Source organism: Canis lupus, chromosome 11, assembly GCF_048164855.1.
Source record: "Canis lupus baileyi chromosome 11, mCanLup2.hap1, whole genome shotgun sequence".
Classification (NCBI taxonomy): Eukaryota; Metazoa; Chordata; class Mammalia; order Carnivora; family Canidae; genus Canis; species Canis lupus.
In genome coordinates this window covers 7,681,197-7,697,938 of record NC_132848.1, presented here as the reverse complement: position 1 = coordinate 7,697,938, position 16,742 = coordinate 7,681,197, and the positions used below count along the sequence as shown (strand labels likewise).

General features: G+C 34.5%; 1 protein-coding gene and 1 long non-coding RNA gene across 14 annotated transcripts in view; one reads left to right on the top strand and one right to left on the bottom strand.

Annotated features, from left to right (window-relative positions):
• LOC140642452 (uncharacterized) overlaps nucleotides 1-16,742 on the top strand; it is a 74,678-nt gene that overhangs the window by 26,682 nt on the left and 31,254 nt on the right. The window lies entirely within an intron of this gene.
• Nucleotides 9,451-16,742, bottom strand: part of USP15 (ubiquitin specific peptidase 15) — a 122,955-nt gene continuing 115,663 nt past the window's right edge. For all 11 annotated transcript variants that reach the window (XR_012038869.1, XM_072843048.1, XM_072843050.1 and 8 more), the window contains 3 exons: nucleotides 16,590-16,693; nucleotides 13,132-13,220; nucleotides 9,451-9,900 (listed from right to left, as the gene is read on the bottom strand). Coding sequence is in view for 10 of the 11 variants with exons in the window: in XM_072843048.1 (XP_072699149.1) it covers nucleotides 9,718-9,900; nucleotides 13,132-13,220; nucleotides 16,590-16,693 (376 nt within the window). In the remaining variant the exon portion in view is untranslated. The remainder of the gene's footprint in view (nucleotides 9,901-13,131; nucleotides 13,221-16,589; nucleotides 16,694-16,742) is intronic.

The following is a 16,742-nucleotide window of genomic DNA, read 5'->3' as shown; positions in this document are numbered from 1 at the left end:
GTAGAAAGATCTCTCTCATCCCTGAAGTTAACAATTTAGTTATAGGTAATACAGTCAATATAGTTTTCTTATGCATTATGGGCAGCTTTAGAAGAGGGCAGACCAAAGACGTCCAAGAAGAGAAAACCTACAAAGACAGAATATGAAACAGTAACCTAGAGTTTTAGGGATAAATCCCAGCATCACATTTTGACAAACCAAACCAAAACTGCAGAATATGAGCAAGGATCCGAGTCTAGACAGATAAACCATGCCCTTGGAGATCCAATGTAGTTGTAGAAACAGACAAGAGTTACAAAAGGATGACTAGGTCACAGTTCCAGTTTAGTATTAGCATCTTTCATTTCCTTGAGAGCCTCATATTAAAATAACAGACATTTCTGTATTACTTATTGCTAGAACATGTATCAGTTAGATTGTTTGTCGTGTGCTCCGAAAAGCATATTCCGAATAGGTAAAGCAATTTAATTTTCCTTCTGGTTCTAGTTATTTAGGGTTTGAAGGTCTTGTTAATAAATTATGTATACAAGTAATTCTATTTGGGTTATTTTGTTTACACAAACTACAACTGTTACCATTAAACAGCTCATCTTTTACTTGTCTTTCACAGGAAGACGCAGGATGTTTTTTTTTTTTTTTTTTTTTAATTTTTATTTATTTATGATAGTTACACACACACAGAGAGAGAGAGAGAGGCGCAGAGACACAGGCAGAGGGAGAAGCAGGCTCCATGCACCGGGAGCCTGACGTGGGACTCGATCCCGGGTCTCCAGGATCGCGCCCTGGGCCAAAGGCAGGCGCTAAACCGCTGCGCCACCCAGGGATCCCGACGCAGGATGTTTTAAGTTTACCTAGTTATTTAAAGGGAATTTGGGGGAACCTTTCTATGAAAATATTTTTAGTTTTTTACCCATAGGAAAAAAATCACATAAAACCTCTTCTTTCCAACCAAACTTGACAATCTTCTCCTTTCTCATTATTTGGTTCTTCTGTTTTCAAAATTAAACTCACTGTTGGAAAACGGAGTCTTGACAATGGCCATCAAGAAGACTCTTTTTGCCTTAAAAGTCTTTTAAAAATGCGAATTCAAGTCTGAACACTATGGACTATCTCACTTCCCAAATTAGTAATCTGCACACCTATTCTTGTATATTCCAACCAAATAGTCAATATTTTTACTATCTCAGTGTGCTTCGGCGGTGGTGGGTGATCAGGGGCTACTATATAGTGATAGCAGTAACTACTCAGGCTGATTCATGCTATACAAATTGTGCACTCTAATGGAGATGGGGTCTCAATGGATGTTTGTTTCAACACAGTACCACTTGGAGCACCTGGCTGGCTCAGTGGTTGAGCATCTGCCTTTGACTCAGGGCGTGATCCTAGGTTCACCCGGGATCGAGTCCCGTATTGAGTTCTCCTCAGAGTCTGCTTCTCCCTCTGCCTATGTCTCTGCCTCTCTCCCTCATGAATAAAATCTTTAAAAAACACACACAGTACCACTTCTCAGGTTGTCTGGAAGCAAGTACTAGGGAAATACTCGTTAGCATTTAAGAACTCTATCTTCTAAGAGGATAGAGGAAGACAGACTTGTTGACTACACTTTCAGTCAATGAAAAGGCAAAAGGAGTCTAGATCTTACTTTTGGTAGTTCATTCTTCTGGAAAACCTTGGAGTCTTTTCAAGTAAAATGGACAATCTTAAGGGAAAGACTTCAGATGTGATAATGGGCAAAAGGAGACTAGTAGCCTAGTCCCAGTATGCTTTATTTTGCCATGGAAACCAAGTAAGATTTGGGTTGGAAGACATAATTCTTTACAATAAAAATATATGTATGTATGTTAAGCAGGCTCCACACATGGAGCTCCCAACGCAGGGCCTGAACTCATGACTGTGAAATCAAGACCTGAACTGAGACAGTCAGCTGCTTAACCCACTAAGCCACCCAGGTGATCCAATAAAAATATCTTTAAAAAATATAAATATAGTTATTCACCTGGGTGGCTCAACGGTTGAGCATCTGCCTTCGGCTCAGGGTGTGATCTTGGAGTCCTGGGATCGAGTCCCGCATCGGGCTCCTCACAGGGAGCCTGCTCCTCCCTCTGCCTGTGTCTCTGCCTCTCTCTGTTTCTCATAAATAAATAAAATCTTAAAAAACAAAACACTATAGTTATTCTTTACATTTAATTTTGAATATTCCAAATTTCTTAAATGATACTGAATTTAGACTGTCACTGTATTTTAATTTTAATCTATTTTTATTATATATTCATAAGGCAAATTGAAAGATTTTAAAAAATATGTACTTGGTAATATGTCAGGGATAAAACAAAATCACAATTCAGAGATGTTTTAGATACTGAGCACATTTCTTCATTTAATAATTACCACATTTCGGAACACTGAACAATTATCCATCAGATAATTCAGTCTGATGGGGTAAGAAAATTATGTGAATTATAGCTCAAGGGAGCAACTGATGTATCAGGAAGACCAAGCAAGTGCATGCTGGGATAAGTCTTGAAGAATGTGTATAGGAATTTGCCAGGTAGAAGGCAAGCCATGCAAACTAGAATAGTATGTGGGAAAGCCCAGAGTTGTCAAATTGTACATGTTTGCAGGAAGGTGAGGGGTTAAGTAAGGGCCAAATTCTCAAACTTTTCCCTCGAGCACCAATTTTGCATGTACCAACTGTTACCCTCTTTGCTTTCTTGCTAAAATAAGCTAGTGGTCTTGAGAATGAATGGTAAAGAACAATTATTCCCACATGAGGGTACTTTATTAGTAATAATACTGCTGCATTCTTTATAAAGATCAAGGTAATTTAAATCTCAGTTCTGAAAGGTAGGTAATACAGTGCCAGGAGTGGATGGCTCAGGTGTTTGGGGGCTTCAGTCTCCTCATAAATAATTACTACTAGCCCTCCAAAGACAAGTAAACTGTGCATTCTGTGGAAAACTTTGTGTTTGCTAAGCACATAGGGGGTTTTAAGTTTCATGCTTCCTTCTAATAGACCTCAAACTCTCCTAGATGGAAATTCTAGAGCTGTTCTAGTTTATAAACTAAGGAAGTGTGAGTCAGAGAAGTGACATGACTTGCAAGAAAGTGGTAGGCCCAGAATAAAAGTGGTTTAACTCCTGAGTCTATGCTCCACACCACTCTTCTTCATGGAGGGCTTAACAGAGAAATTTGAGTTGGAGAGAGGAATAGAAGCTGCCTTTTTTTTTAAGTGGCAGGAGACATAAAATCCTGTTGAGTGGATGTGATTATTCATTTTTATTTCCCAAAATGGAACGCTACGTTTTAGTTGGCCAGGACATGCAGAGTTACTTAACATTGCTTAAACTCAAATATTGTTACTAAACATATCCAAACATAATAAAAGCCATAACCTCTGGAATCTTAACTATTACCCTTTACTCAAATGATTATAGACAATGATTAATGAAATTAGGGGCAAAACCCAAAATAATCCATGTCTGCCTAAGGCAGAGAAAAAGTTCTAAATGTAAAAGCTATATAGGGTGCCCGGGTAGCTCTGTCAGTTAAACATCTGACTCTCAATTTCTGCTCAGGTCATGATCTCAGGGCTGTGAGATTGAGCCGTGTGTGTTGGGCTCTGCCCTGGGCCTGGAACCTGTTTAAGATTCTCTCTCCTTCCGCTCCTCCACCCCTCTAAAATAATAAAAATTTAATATACAAGCTATGAAGTTATATTCACAAATAGCTTTAAAAATCCTATTTGTTAGTATATAACTGGATTCTAGTATCCCTGTTGAAATTTTAATTTTCAAGTTTACCGTCACACTAATACTTCTCTTTTATAGGAGGTAGGAGAAAGATTGATTGATTGAAAGGATTTATTTATTCATGAAAGACAGGGAGAGAGAGAGAGAGAGAGAGAGAGAGAGGGGCAGAGACATAGAGGGAGAGGCAGGCTCCCCGTGGGGAGCTTGATGCAGGACTCAATCCCAGAACCCCGGGGAATCACACCCTGAGCCGAAGACAGACACTCAACTACTGAGCCACCCAGGTGTCCCCAGGAGAAAGATTTTAAACAAATTTAAAAACCCAAATTTTAATTTGGCCCATCTTACTGGTTATTCTTTTGCTAAAAACACATACTTCAATAATTTCAAAAGCTGAATGTGAGCCTTCCCCTCAAAAAGTCTTTTATGACCAATGATACACGATTTTAGTTTAGTTGCCCATAGTAGAGAATATTCTTATTTTGCAAAACCTTAAAGTTCATACCTACATGTCCATTACCTCCTTACAAGAAACTGGAATTTTATGGTTAAGAAAACTGAAAATCAGAAGTTAATGACTTTAGAACTAGCTGTTGGGAAATATATTTGTCTCCCAACAAATATACTACCGAGTGTCTGTAACTACTGATGTTTACTGTTTGAATTTGCATTATTACCTCAACTCCTACATAGGCTAAACGGCCCAAAATTGAATGTAATTCTGAGTTCTTTAAACTGAAGAGTTTATCTTACTAAAGTGGTTCAATATTTAAGTTTTACAGGGATCCTTTCTCAAGCTAAAGAAAATGTACTATAGTTTCTCTGTATTTATCTTTTTGTTTTTCTCAATTGAGGGCAATTCTAAATTCTTATTTGTTTCAGGACACTTGATAATTCACCAGTTCATATAATGGAAGATAGTTTTTATTATAAAGAAAATGAAATACTTTCAATTGCTTATAGGGAGAATTCAAGGTTAGAAGGTAAGAATACACATTATGGGAAAAGACTCTCAGGATGGTTCCATATTTATTGTTTTACTTTTATGTATGTAGATTTAACTCCAGCTAGCAATGGACTCAAGGGTCACAACAAATGAAACTATTTTTGTTTCACCAAACTCTATAGAACAAGCTACAAGCTACACGAGGAAATTTTGAGCAAAATGAGCGCCATCAACCACGATTTTATACGGCAGAACATAGTTAATTACCAAGACAGTTTAAACATTTAAAATGTTTGGTTTTGTGCATATTGGAAGATATTGAAAATATTTATTTTACAGCATTTCCATTTAAAAGAACAATTACCAAAGAGATAGCTATATTTTTACCTACTTTGTATAATCACACTTTTTTGATTTTTTTGTTTCTGCTTTTTTTATAATCACACTTAAAAAAAAAAAAAAGACATCAAAATCTACTTGATTGATTTTCTCCTTCTCCTCTGAGACTCTGGTCCAAAATATGTCAACTCTTGATTTTCTTAAATGGTTTATCCACTTTCTAGATTCCCATAATAGCTGGAGTCTTTTCCCTTCATTACCCTAGCAATTTCCAGGCTCTCAAAAGGCAGTGTTGGGATTTAATTAGACTATGGTATGATGTGGAGTATGTTTCCCAATGCATATATTTGCCAAAAAATAATTTTTGTACTGTCTGTTTTGTTACCCATTAAAAAACTCTTTACCCCATCATTACTGCAAATAAGTCTTGATCAATGTTTGAATTTTACCATGTAAAATTAACTTCCCAATTCCGATATTTAAAAACCTACTTTATGTAGCTTATAAAAATCTGAATATACTTTTTAAATGAAAGTTTTGTTGTCTGAGCTATTTGGAAGTTTTTTTGCTTAGTATAATGTAAATATGAATTAAACATATGAAAAATATACATATCTGACTGAAATGTTTCACAACCTAAAATGCTTATAAGAAAATTACATATTTCTCATTGTAAAAATCTGGTAACAAAACAATATAGTATAGCTTTGCAACTTAATATCTAAGTCAGCAAGGATACCCATATACTCTCCTTTCCTTCTATCTTTGGGTACTTTGAAGTGCCACTAAAGGAATTATTTGGGAATTATCAATGTCATTATATTCTCAAGAGACGTGGTTTCAAAGAAAAACGGTATCTTATTTTATCATAGGGTAAAAATACAAAGAAAGATTTCTGCTCTTCTTTGGTCCAGAAATGAAATTATTTTCTTTTCCTTCTCTTCCGAGATTTTTAGAAATTTCTGATTCTTTGCCCTAATATTAAAAAAATTTCCACATTTTTATATTAAAAACTAAATTAAAGAGAATGTGCTAATCAATATTCCACAAACAGAAGGGAGGGTGGGAAGCAGGCAGTAATGAAATGCACTGTTTGCAAAGAACATAAACCTAAGGGTGCCTGGGTGGCTCGGTCAGTTGAGAGCAGATGACTCTTGATTTTGGCTCACGTCATGATCTCAGGGTCGTGAGATGGAACCCAATGCTGGGATCTGAGCTCAGCAGGGTGTTTGCTTTGGGATTCTCTCTCCCTCTGCCTCCCCCCGTCCCACTTTCTCTCTAAAATAAATCTTAAAAAAGAACATAAGCATAAAAAAGCAACTAAAAGTTGGCCCACTTTTCACGTTCACCATGTACCAGTGATAGTGTCGATTCCTCTCTGAGGTGGAAGGTTCCAACCTTGCATACGCCCCATCCCCCGCCCCTTTGGTAAGCCAATGAAAGAGACTCACCTCATCTTTTCTTAGTCTCCTGGCTTATTTCTTATAAAATGTCCTCATCTCAATGAGATTAGTTGATGAGAAAGTGCTGTCCTTATACAGAACCAATCAATCATTACTGATTTTCTTCATGCCCAAATCAATGGTTTGTGTGGCTTTATAACGAGTTGCCAGGAAAGCAAGGATAAATATAGGACTGCTAGAAGAACAGACTATAAGAGAAAGCAAGATCTTTAAACAAAGTATTAAGCTATAGCTTTTGCACAGAGATTAATTAAAACTAAATTGTAGGTGAAGAAAAAAAGCCCTGAAAATGAGAGTTGCATTTGGTAAAATGTAAAAAAGGGCATACTTGAGTTAGATAAACAAAGAAAAAAATATTGTATTAAATTTAAAATCAGTATTGAGTATACCATATAGTTTATAAAATACCTTCCCATAAAATACATGATCTCGTTTGAGATCTCAACAATTCTGTGAGGCAGACACTATAACCAAGTGGGATGCAGTATACAGAACTAAGGATAGAATACTGGCTCCACCACATAGTAATTATGTGACCTTGGGGATATTACTTAACTGTTTTGTACCTTGGTTTCTCAAATTAAAAACAAGCTTGATGAATGTCTCTAACTCATCGCTATTGTGGGATTAAATGAGATAACACATTAACACACTATATCTGGTTCATGGTAAGTGCTCAATAATACTATTAGTGTTGTAATTTTACAGGTGAAGAAACATATGAGGGGAGATTAAATTCAAAGTCATATGACTACTAAGTAGAAAAGCTAACAGAATGCTAGACTGGCTACACTACCCTTATTACCTATGAATATCTACTTGTCATTAGAGTACGGATTAGTTTGTTACACTATTTTTTAGTTTTTTTTTTGTTTTTTTTTTTTGCAGCTGACATTGACAAATTCAACATTATTAACAACATTTTCTATTTTAGAACACTTCTTTTAGTGGGAATAAAAGTTAATCACAGGCATTAAAAGTAAATGGTCTCTATGGACAACTGAGGTGGAGACTATAATCCAGGGCTGGAAAAAGTTAATTTTGGTTTTTCTTTAAACCTCAGAAAAATGGAAAGCCTATTAGTTGGTAGACAGCAGAAAGACTGCAAGCTCTGTGAGTGGAGGGATGCTTCTTTACTGCTATATCTTAAAGCTACAGAACAGTGATTAGTAGGTGCACAAATGTTTAATGAATATTTAGATTAAAAAATCAACTTTGAAACATATCCTTAATAGGATTTGCTTTACTTTGACATGCTTTCCTTTCTATTTTTAATTATACACTAACTAAAATGTCTATTATATAGTCACCTACCCATAAAATGGGGGATTTTTATCAAAAGATTCAGAGTAAGAAATAAAAGACTAAAAAAGGCCTTAAATAGCTTTATTGAAATCTGTATAAATAAACATGCACATTTCAAATGTAAACTCAAGTGAACTCAAGTGCAGACAAAATTTTAACCTCTGTCATGCAGGAGGTTAGTTTACATTAAAAAAAAAAAGAAGAAAAGAAAGAAAAAAGAAAGAAAGAAAAGAAAAGAAAAAAGAAAGAAAAGAAAAGAAAAGAAAAGAAAAGAAAAGAAAAGAAAAAAAAGAAAAAAAAAAAAAACAAAAACCCAAAGCAGCTTTTAAAATACCAGGATGAAAAACCAGCTTTAATATCAAGGTATAAAGCAAAGCCATGATCAACATACCTCATTTATCCTGGTCAAATGCATTTTTTTTTAACTTTTAAATGCTAACATAAATAAATAATTTACCAAAATGTGCACTCACAGAGTGAACTTTTATTTACAATACACAATTTATAATCTATTGTATTTGATTAGTTCAAGTGAAGAACATTATACTTTTTGCTTTAATAACAGTGGGACACAAAGCAATTTCTCAGGTAGTCGATATGTGAAATGTGCCCCAGCATTTAGATTTTCTATTAAAGGCAGTATTGTATGCCAATTGACAATACATTCTTTCAACTAGATCAAAGGGAAAAAGCAGCAAATGAAAAATGTTTCAAATGTTCACACATATTTTTGGCATCCTGGATCCTTGAATGTGGTGAACTAAAATCAAATTCAAGGTTTGTATGCTTTATATACTATACAGGTTCTGACTCTAGAACATGCAAATGCCAATTTTCTTAATTAACAAGTTACCTTCTGAGAAAAGCTGTAAGGCTATGGTGAATTCCATCAGGAACACACAAAGAAAGTTAACAGACCTACCTTTAAAGCCAATTGTCCATTAATGATTTAAAGGCCAGTATATTAAAAAAATTTCTCATCTAAGCTTGATGTAATTATTACTATGGATACAGAATACTATTAAGTCTGTCCTTATATTATAATAATTGGAAGAGCTAAAAGTTGCCAAATTACCAAAAAATGGGGTAGAGAAAAACAGACAGCAAAAATTTTAATTTTGGACCAACACCAGATTAAAGATATGCATTTTAAAGCAAGTCAAAATTTTTTTGAATATCTAAGGAATAGATCCCAATAGCAGTAAAAAATACTTACATTTAACTGAAAAATGATTTTAGATGGAGTGTGAAATCTAGAACCTGTTTTCCACAGCAGCAAGATGAACATAATCTGGATTTTTAATGATACTACAAAAGAAAATAACTTTTCCAAGATTGTTTCTTATATCATGATTTGGTTCTTTAATAGGCCCATATTGATTACCAGGGATAGATTTGAAAATTTGGTTTTCCAAGAATACTACTGCAGTATTTATGCCACATTGATACCGCAGCTAAATATCATAGTAGTAATATATGTGGCAGCCTAATGCACATGAACTAGATTATCCAAAAACTAAGTTCAGCCATAGTTTTCTTGCAGTATTATTAGAGCAAAATAAATGACCAACATCCACAAATTTAACATTTGTCATCAATTAACTCACATCCAAAAAATTAAAGAAAACATAATTCATCAAAACAGCAGCAAACTTAAAAGGGATTTATTTGTGATTTCCTATATATATTTAGCTTGTAATTACAAGACTGTAAATGTATTAAGAGACAATTTCTGTTAAAGTTTTCATTGTGTTTCACTTCAAGTACTGCACAAGTTAAAATCTGATAAAGGATTTACATTCGGTTATCTGAAACTCCCCATCTCAGACTTTTGTTTAATGTGGTGGGTAACTTCATCATTTCAACAGATACCACCAGCAGGAAAGTCTCTCTTTTATGGCTTCTAGGACTTTCATTAGTTAGTGTGCATACAGTTTTCGTTTTCTATATCATTGTCATTATCATTGCTATCTTCATCACTTTCTAATGGGATGCCTGTGGCAGCTGAAGCACCTTTAGTTTCTCGGTCAAGAGGAAAAAAGCCAGTTCCACTGAAAGTGTCTTGTCTCTGGTAGAAAAGTACATATGCTGCTTTGGACTGTTGAAAAAACAAAGCATGTTAAAATGGTCATGATTCTCAAAGATCACATTAAGTATACCATAAATGTTTCAGCTGGTAACCAAAAGACTTTGGTGACAGAGCCTAAATCAAATTTAAAAATCACAAAGGGTCAAATGGAAGTTACTAAAATTGGTTTATATATAAGACAACTTCTATGTATAAAGAAAGAATACTCACTAGAATTAACATTTTTATTCTCTATTACATTGATCGAACAGATAAGTAAATGCAAGTATATCACAGATTAACCCAGCTACTCTAACATGAAACAATTCTATGCCTTCTTCCCTCCCATCTCTAAGGAAAAGGTAAGCTTCTTTCTACTACTAATGGCTTCACTTGAAGTTTGCTATGAGTCCAGCTCTTCCTACCGTTTTAAGGATATTGCTCCATCCATCATCACCGCGTATCCTTACTAAGTCCTCCTCTACTGCACTTCTTAGCGTAACAAATACTCAAGTTGTTTCCATCTTAAATCCCTTTCCATTCTACTGCTTCCTCCAGGTGCCAGTCTGGCAGAGAGTCATCGAATATTCATTTTCACTCTCATGCATACTCTTTGATTCAGTATGATCTTTTGCCCCAGTCACTGTAATGAAATGGCTTTCACTGGGCAGCCCAGGTGGCTTAGCGGTTTAGCGCCACCTTCAGCCTGGAGCCTGATCCTGGAGACCAGGGATCGAATCCCACATCGGGCTCCCTGCATGGAGCCTGCTTCTCCCTCTGCCTGTGTCTATGCTTCTCTCTCATGAATAAATAAATAATGTCTTAAAAAAAATGGCTTTCAGTAAGGGCAATAACTTGCTATAAACAAATCAAATGGGTGCTTTTAAAAGTTCTTTTAGTCATACTCTCTGTAGCATTTAATGCTTTAGTCCTCTTTCCTGCAACAAACAATTTTTTGCTTTTGTGACACTACTTTTCCTTAGATCTTCTCTCCATGGTTGCTTCTGACTTTTTTTGTGGGCTCATTAAATCCTAACCTTAAAAAAAAAAAAAAATCATGTTCTGTCCACCGCCCAACACTCTCAGTATCTTCTCACTAGGTGGCTCATTCAAACCTATGGCTTCAACTGCTACTTAAGAGCAATAATGCAAATCTGTAACTTAAGCTAGTTCTCACTTCTGAACTCCAGTCCTGGTAGTCCCACCACCTAGTAGAAATTTCTCTAGAGCTATCACATAAGTAGCTGACATTTCAACAGCAAACTTTCCTCCTGTATTTTCTACTGTGGCGAACACTGAAGTCAGTCATCTTCAACTTCTCCCTCTGTGCATCTACATCTTCATTTACAGCCAATCTTCACCAAGTTCTATTAATTCTATCCAGGAAATATCTTATAAATCCATTTCCCCCTTTGTCTATACATTACTACCACAGTTACTCTACCACAACTTTCAATTCAGAAGCCTGTATTGCTGAAATGACAGCCTTCTTTTTGCTGGAGGTTGTAATGGTCTTTCTGCTTTTCTCAGAGCTTCCCAAATTTAATAATGCTCCATTACTTAACAATCACTCATGCTTCTCGTCTTTAAGGAAAGCTCTAAACCGTGAAGTACGTCATCTTTTTTTATCTGACTGCCAAGTTTAGCTTTAGTCTAATTTCTGCCCCATATTTAAAGCAAGTATGTCCTTTCAGTAATACCAAATTATTTGCTGCTCCCCTAAATATCATGTTCCCTCATGCCTCCTTGCTTTTGTAGGTACTCTTTTCTCTGCTTAGAACAACTTTACTTCTATTTCTAGTGGCAGACTCAGATCAAAGACCACTTTCTCATGCAAACTTCCCTACACTGGTCCTATCTCCTTAAACTAACCTAAATCAGTGGAGATGGCTGTTAAGATGCAAGGTAACATCAAATACATATATTGTATATAAACAAGATATATTGTTTATTTGAAGGCAAGATTCGGGCAGGACTGTCAAAGACACATTGAAGGAGAATGTAGACAATTTCAGGATGTTTTGGTTGGGAGATTTAGAAAGGAGAACACAATTAAGTGAAAAGCGATGGTTGAGACTTGAAATTAGAGGTCTAAATATAAACTGGAAATGTAATTAATTAGGCATTTATGTATCTTAAAAATATTAGCATTCAAGGCTCTTTGTGTTACAGCTATAGGGACATAAGCAACAGTATACACACATAGATAAACATATAAATTATCTTTAGAGAAAAAACTTAAAATTATTTCATATCTGTTCACCCAATGGTGGATTAAAACTATATCAATAATTGGACTCAGAAGTTCATTAATTTATTAAATTTAATGATATAAATTGAAGACTTTTAAGGCATAACAAACTAAAGAAAAAGCTAGTCTCTGTATTCAAAGAATGTAAAATTTAAACTGGGAAATGAAGAGGTCAGTGCTACTCACACTAAAAGAAAATGTAGCTCTACATGGAAATATGAGTTCCATGCTCACAAGAGCAAACATTAGATTTCTTATTATTTGTACTATTGTGATCAGTAAAATTTTAGAAAGGCAAACTTTAATAGAGAAAAACCCTTATCAAACCAAGTCTTAGCTTTCTTCTTAGAATAAACTTGTCATCCTTTCACCAGTCAATATTTGATAATAAAACCATGCTCTGCTGGGAAGCAAAACAAATGCCAATAGTTTGCCTCCAGCTGTGGCTGATAAATTGATATAAATACAAATAGATGTCACTTCCTCATTTTTCTACTATTCAGAAAATATCAAACAGATACTCAAGGTTAATTTTTAAAAATTTTTCTAATTTGTTTCATCTAATCGTGTAATTTTGAGCTTAAATGTTTAAGTGTCACAAAGGATAAGGCTTTACTTTAAAAATCATAGGTATGGTAAAAATAAAACAAAACAAAAACAAAAAACCTTTAAAGAATTTTTTTTTTTCTATTTTAGTACTCTGATTTTAAGTAGTCAATGTCCCAAAATGTCTGAGCCTGTTTTCCAAAGGAAAATTTTATTATTTTCATTAGAAAACTCCATTTTTCAGGTTGAAAACTACAAGAAAAATTTTCATGATGCAATTTATGCTTCTATTAGTGGGCAAATTAGGAGACAAATTTCCACTTACAGGACAATTTCACATTTCTTTAAATCAGAGAAAGTGTCTCTTCACTATCAGAAACTGCTAAAATACAGACTACAGTGTTCCATGGGGAGCTTTTAAAAAAGTGATGGCTGAGATTTTTAGGAAATAAAAACACACTTACCACAATCTGGTCTTCAGATGCAGTTGAGACACTACTGTCATCAAAGTAGTACCATTTTCCATCATCTTTGTTTTTTGCGAAAGCAGTATCTAATGAAAGAAAAAATATAATCACTTCTGTGATTGAAATGATCTATGGTTTCCGGGGGGGGGGGGGGCGCGCAAAACTTTACAATCATCTATATAAGGAATACATATTAAAATTACATGAAAATCATTTACACAGGCCTATCTATTACACATCCAACTTATTCCATTGATTAAAGGCTTTAATATATTTCCTACAACCTAAATGCCTAAGGTACTTTTCAAATAAGTTGAAATCTGTGATTTTTCATCCCAAGGACAAACAGATTTATTATTTTTCAATTCACAGAATAATACTAATGACAATAAATGGGAATTAATATTTATGCAGTGCTTATTGTGGATCAATGCTATGTACTTCATATGCATTATCTCACAGAGGAATTATTCCTCTAATTTTAGAAATGGGGAAAGTGAGGCATCAAAAGTAGTTTAATCTAACAGGAAACTGTTAAGTGGCTGGGTTAGCATCTAAACCCAGGTCTGTCTCTGACTCCAGAGTTTGACATTTTAATCAAAATTTAAATTTTGTATGACAAATACTTTTACTATAATACTATCTCATTAATTTGTAGTTTTTACACCAAAATCCTTTTCAGTCTTTAACAAAAGTACTGAGCAAGAGAAAAAGTTTTGTGCTTTTTACAATTTGTACAAAAGTTGTACAAAACTTTGTACAATTTATAAAGATTTGCTTTATCTTTTAAAGTTAGAAATTCCCCCTTTATACATCCCATGCTTTGTCTGAACTATCCAATAAACTCTGGGAAACAAAGCTGCAAAATGTCTACAAAATAATTATCTGTCATAGCTTCTAAAAAGTGATACTTTAGAGGCTGTATCTTCTAAATTGTTCTACCCCTCCCAAAACAAAATTATTGCTCTCCTGGGTGGAGCCTATTGCGGAAGTTGTCATTTGAACCGAAGTGCACTGTACCTACAAATTAAAAGAAACATTCTCAGAATGAATAAAAAGACAAGATTTAGCAATAAAATGGTTTATAAGAGATAAATCCAACAAAAAGGACCCAGAGTTTGCAAACCAAGTGATATTGAGAGAAAAAAATACATCAAATGCTAGTAAAAGGAACAATAGAGAAAGAGCTACCCATTTTAAACATAAATGCAACTACTAATGCAAAACAACTAATAAAATTGTTAGTAGAAATACATAAATCAATATTTTAATAAGAATGACAAATTCTCAGAAATATTACAAAATATAAAAAATAACCTGAGATACTAATGATCTGAAATATAACTGATAAGCTTCAAATATAAGAAATATAGAATTTTATGTCTGGATGGGGAATATGTAGGTTTTTCAAGCACACAAACATTTAAGAAACAGACCATGTATTGGGGCACATGGATGCTTTAATAAACTAAGGATTAATATAGGAAATATCTCCAACTGTTGTGTAATAAAATTAAAATTAAGACAAAAGGAGAGCTTAAAAAAACACGTATGTTTAGAAAAGTGTATGATGCCCCTGGACATTAGAAATTAGAAAATCATAAAGGAAATTAAAAATATATATAGAATTAAAAGTAGATGAAAATACTACATTTCAAAGTTTATGGAACAGAGATAAAGTAGTGTTTGGAGGGAAATGTATAGCTTTAATTATAGACGTCAACTGAGGAGAAAAAATGTAAAGCAAAAGCTAATAAAGCACTCAAACAAAAACTTAAAAACAGAGCAACATAGCAAACTCAAAGTAACAAGAAGAAAAACATAACAAAGGGAAGAGAAGAAATCAGTGAGAGAGAATACATACATAGTAACAAAAAAAATTTAATAAAGCATGATTAGTAATCGAAAGCTAATTCTCTGAGCAGATTAATAAGATAGACCTTGCAGAAAACGGACTAAAAAGAAAATAGAGGAACAAAAAAGGGAAAAAGATATAGCATAGTAGTATTATTATATGCAAGTATTCTCAAACTGGAAAACACAGATACATTTTTAGAAAAATAGAAAATGCCATAATGCTTACATCTTGGGAAAAAGAAGACTGAACAAGATTTCAATAAGCATGACATAAATAGAAAAATGTATGGGTGTGAAGCCCAGATAATTTTACAGGAAAATTCTACTAGACTTTCATGAATAGTTAATTCCTATACTATACTACCTGCTTTAGGATATAGAAAAAGAGTAAAGTATTCCAGCCTGTTTATTATTAGAGTAGACTGCGTAATCTTGATTCCAAAGAAAGAACCACATAAAAAAATTAAAAGACCATTTCACTTATGAATGACATTTTCACACTAAATAAAATTAGTTCAGCAAATTCAACTGGGGATTAAAAAAAAATCCTAAAAGGTAAGTAGGGTTTATTCTAGGAGCGCAATGATAGTTCAACAGAAAAACCAATCAATTGGAGAGTGTGGGCTGGTATGACTGTCCTGGAGAGCCATCTGGGAGTACATAAATACTCTACAATGCAATACCAGCAATCTCACTTCTGGGTATGTTGCTCGAAGAAATTCCCCCACAGGGGGAATTTATATTTATTTTATTGGTCTTGTGGTGGTAGAGAGTTAAAGGCAATTTGGATGTTCACCATGCAGTGAGTAGAGAGAAAATATGGTTAGACTTAAATCCTGAGTGGTTAGAAGCAATGAACTAAATGGCCATAAAGTAACATGGATAAGCCTTATGTGTTAAGAAAAATATGTAAGATCTATAACACAGTACACCAATTATGTAAAAATTAATGATGCATGATTTCTTTTTTTTTTTTTTTATAAATTTTTATTTATTTATGATAGTCACACAGAGAGAGAGAGAGAGGCAGAGACACAGGCAGAGGGAGAAGCAGGCTCCATGCACCGGGAGCCCGACGTGGGATTCGATCCCGGGTCTCCAGGATTGCGCCCTGGGCCAAAGGCAGGCGCCAAACCACTGCGCCACCCAGGGATCCCTGATGCATGATTTCTAACAACACATACAACAAGCACTTTAGAAAGAGAAGAGAAGGAAAATGGAAAAGGACAGGAGTCCTGACCAGTGATGACCTGTACATGAAAACCGAGAACCATGATTAACTCAATCTTCTACTGATGTTTAAAAAAAAAAAAAAAAGGTTCAAAAAGTAATTCATTCATTAATCAACATTTACTGAACCATTACTAATACGTAAAACACATTTACACATTTTCCCTTTCCTTTTCTCCCCTTTGTTTACTTCGTAGGCTCCACACCTAATTTGGGGCTTGAACTCACAACCCCAAGATCAAGAGTCACATGCTCTACTGATTGAACCAGCCAGACACCCCATATTTTCTAAGTAAAAAATATCTTAAGGAAAAAAGTCTGCAGTTATCAAACATCACAATTTTGGCAAAATGGTAAACGCAACTTACAGTGTCCTCCTCCCATTCCTCCATAGTGGTTGGAAACAGCAATCAAATTATAGCGGCAAGGACCTGCATTTGGATTAATTAAGAATTCCGACATATCCAGGTCACTGTTTAACAAAGAGATCAAGTTAGTTTTATGTTTTCCCTAAATGTCAT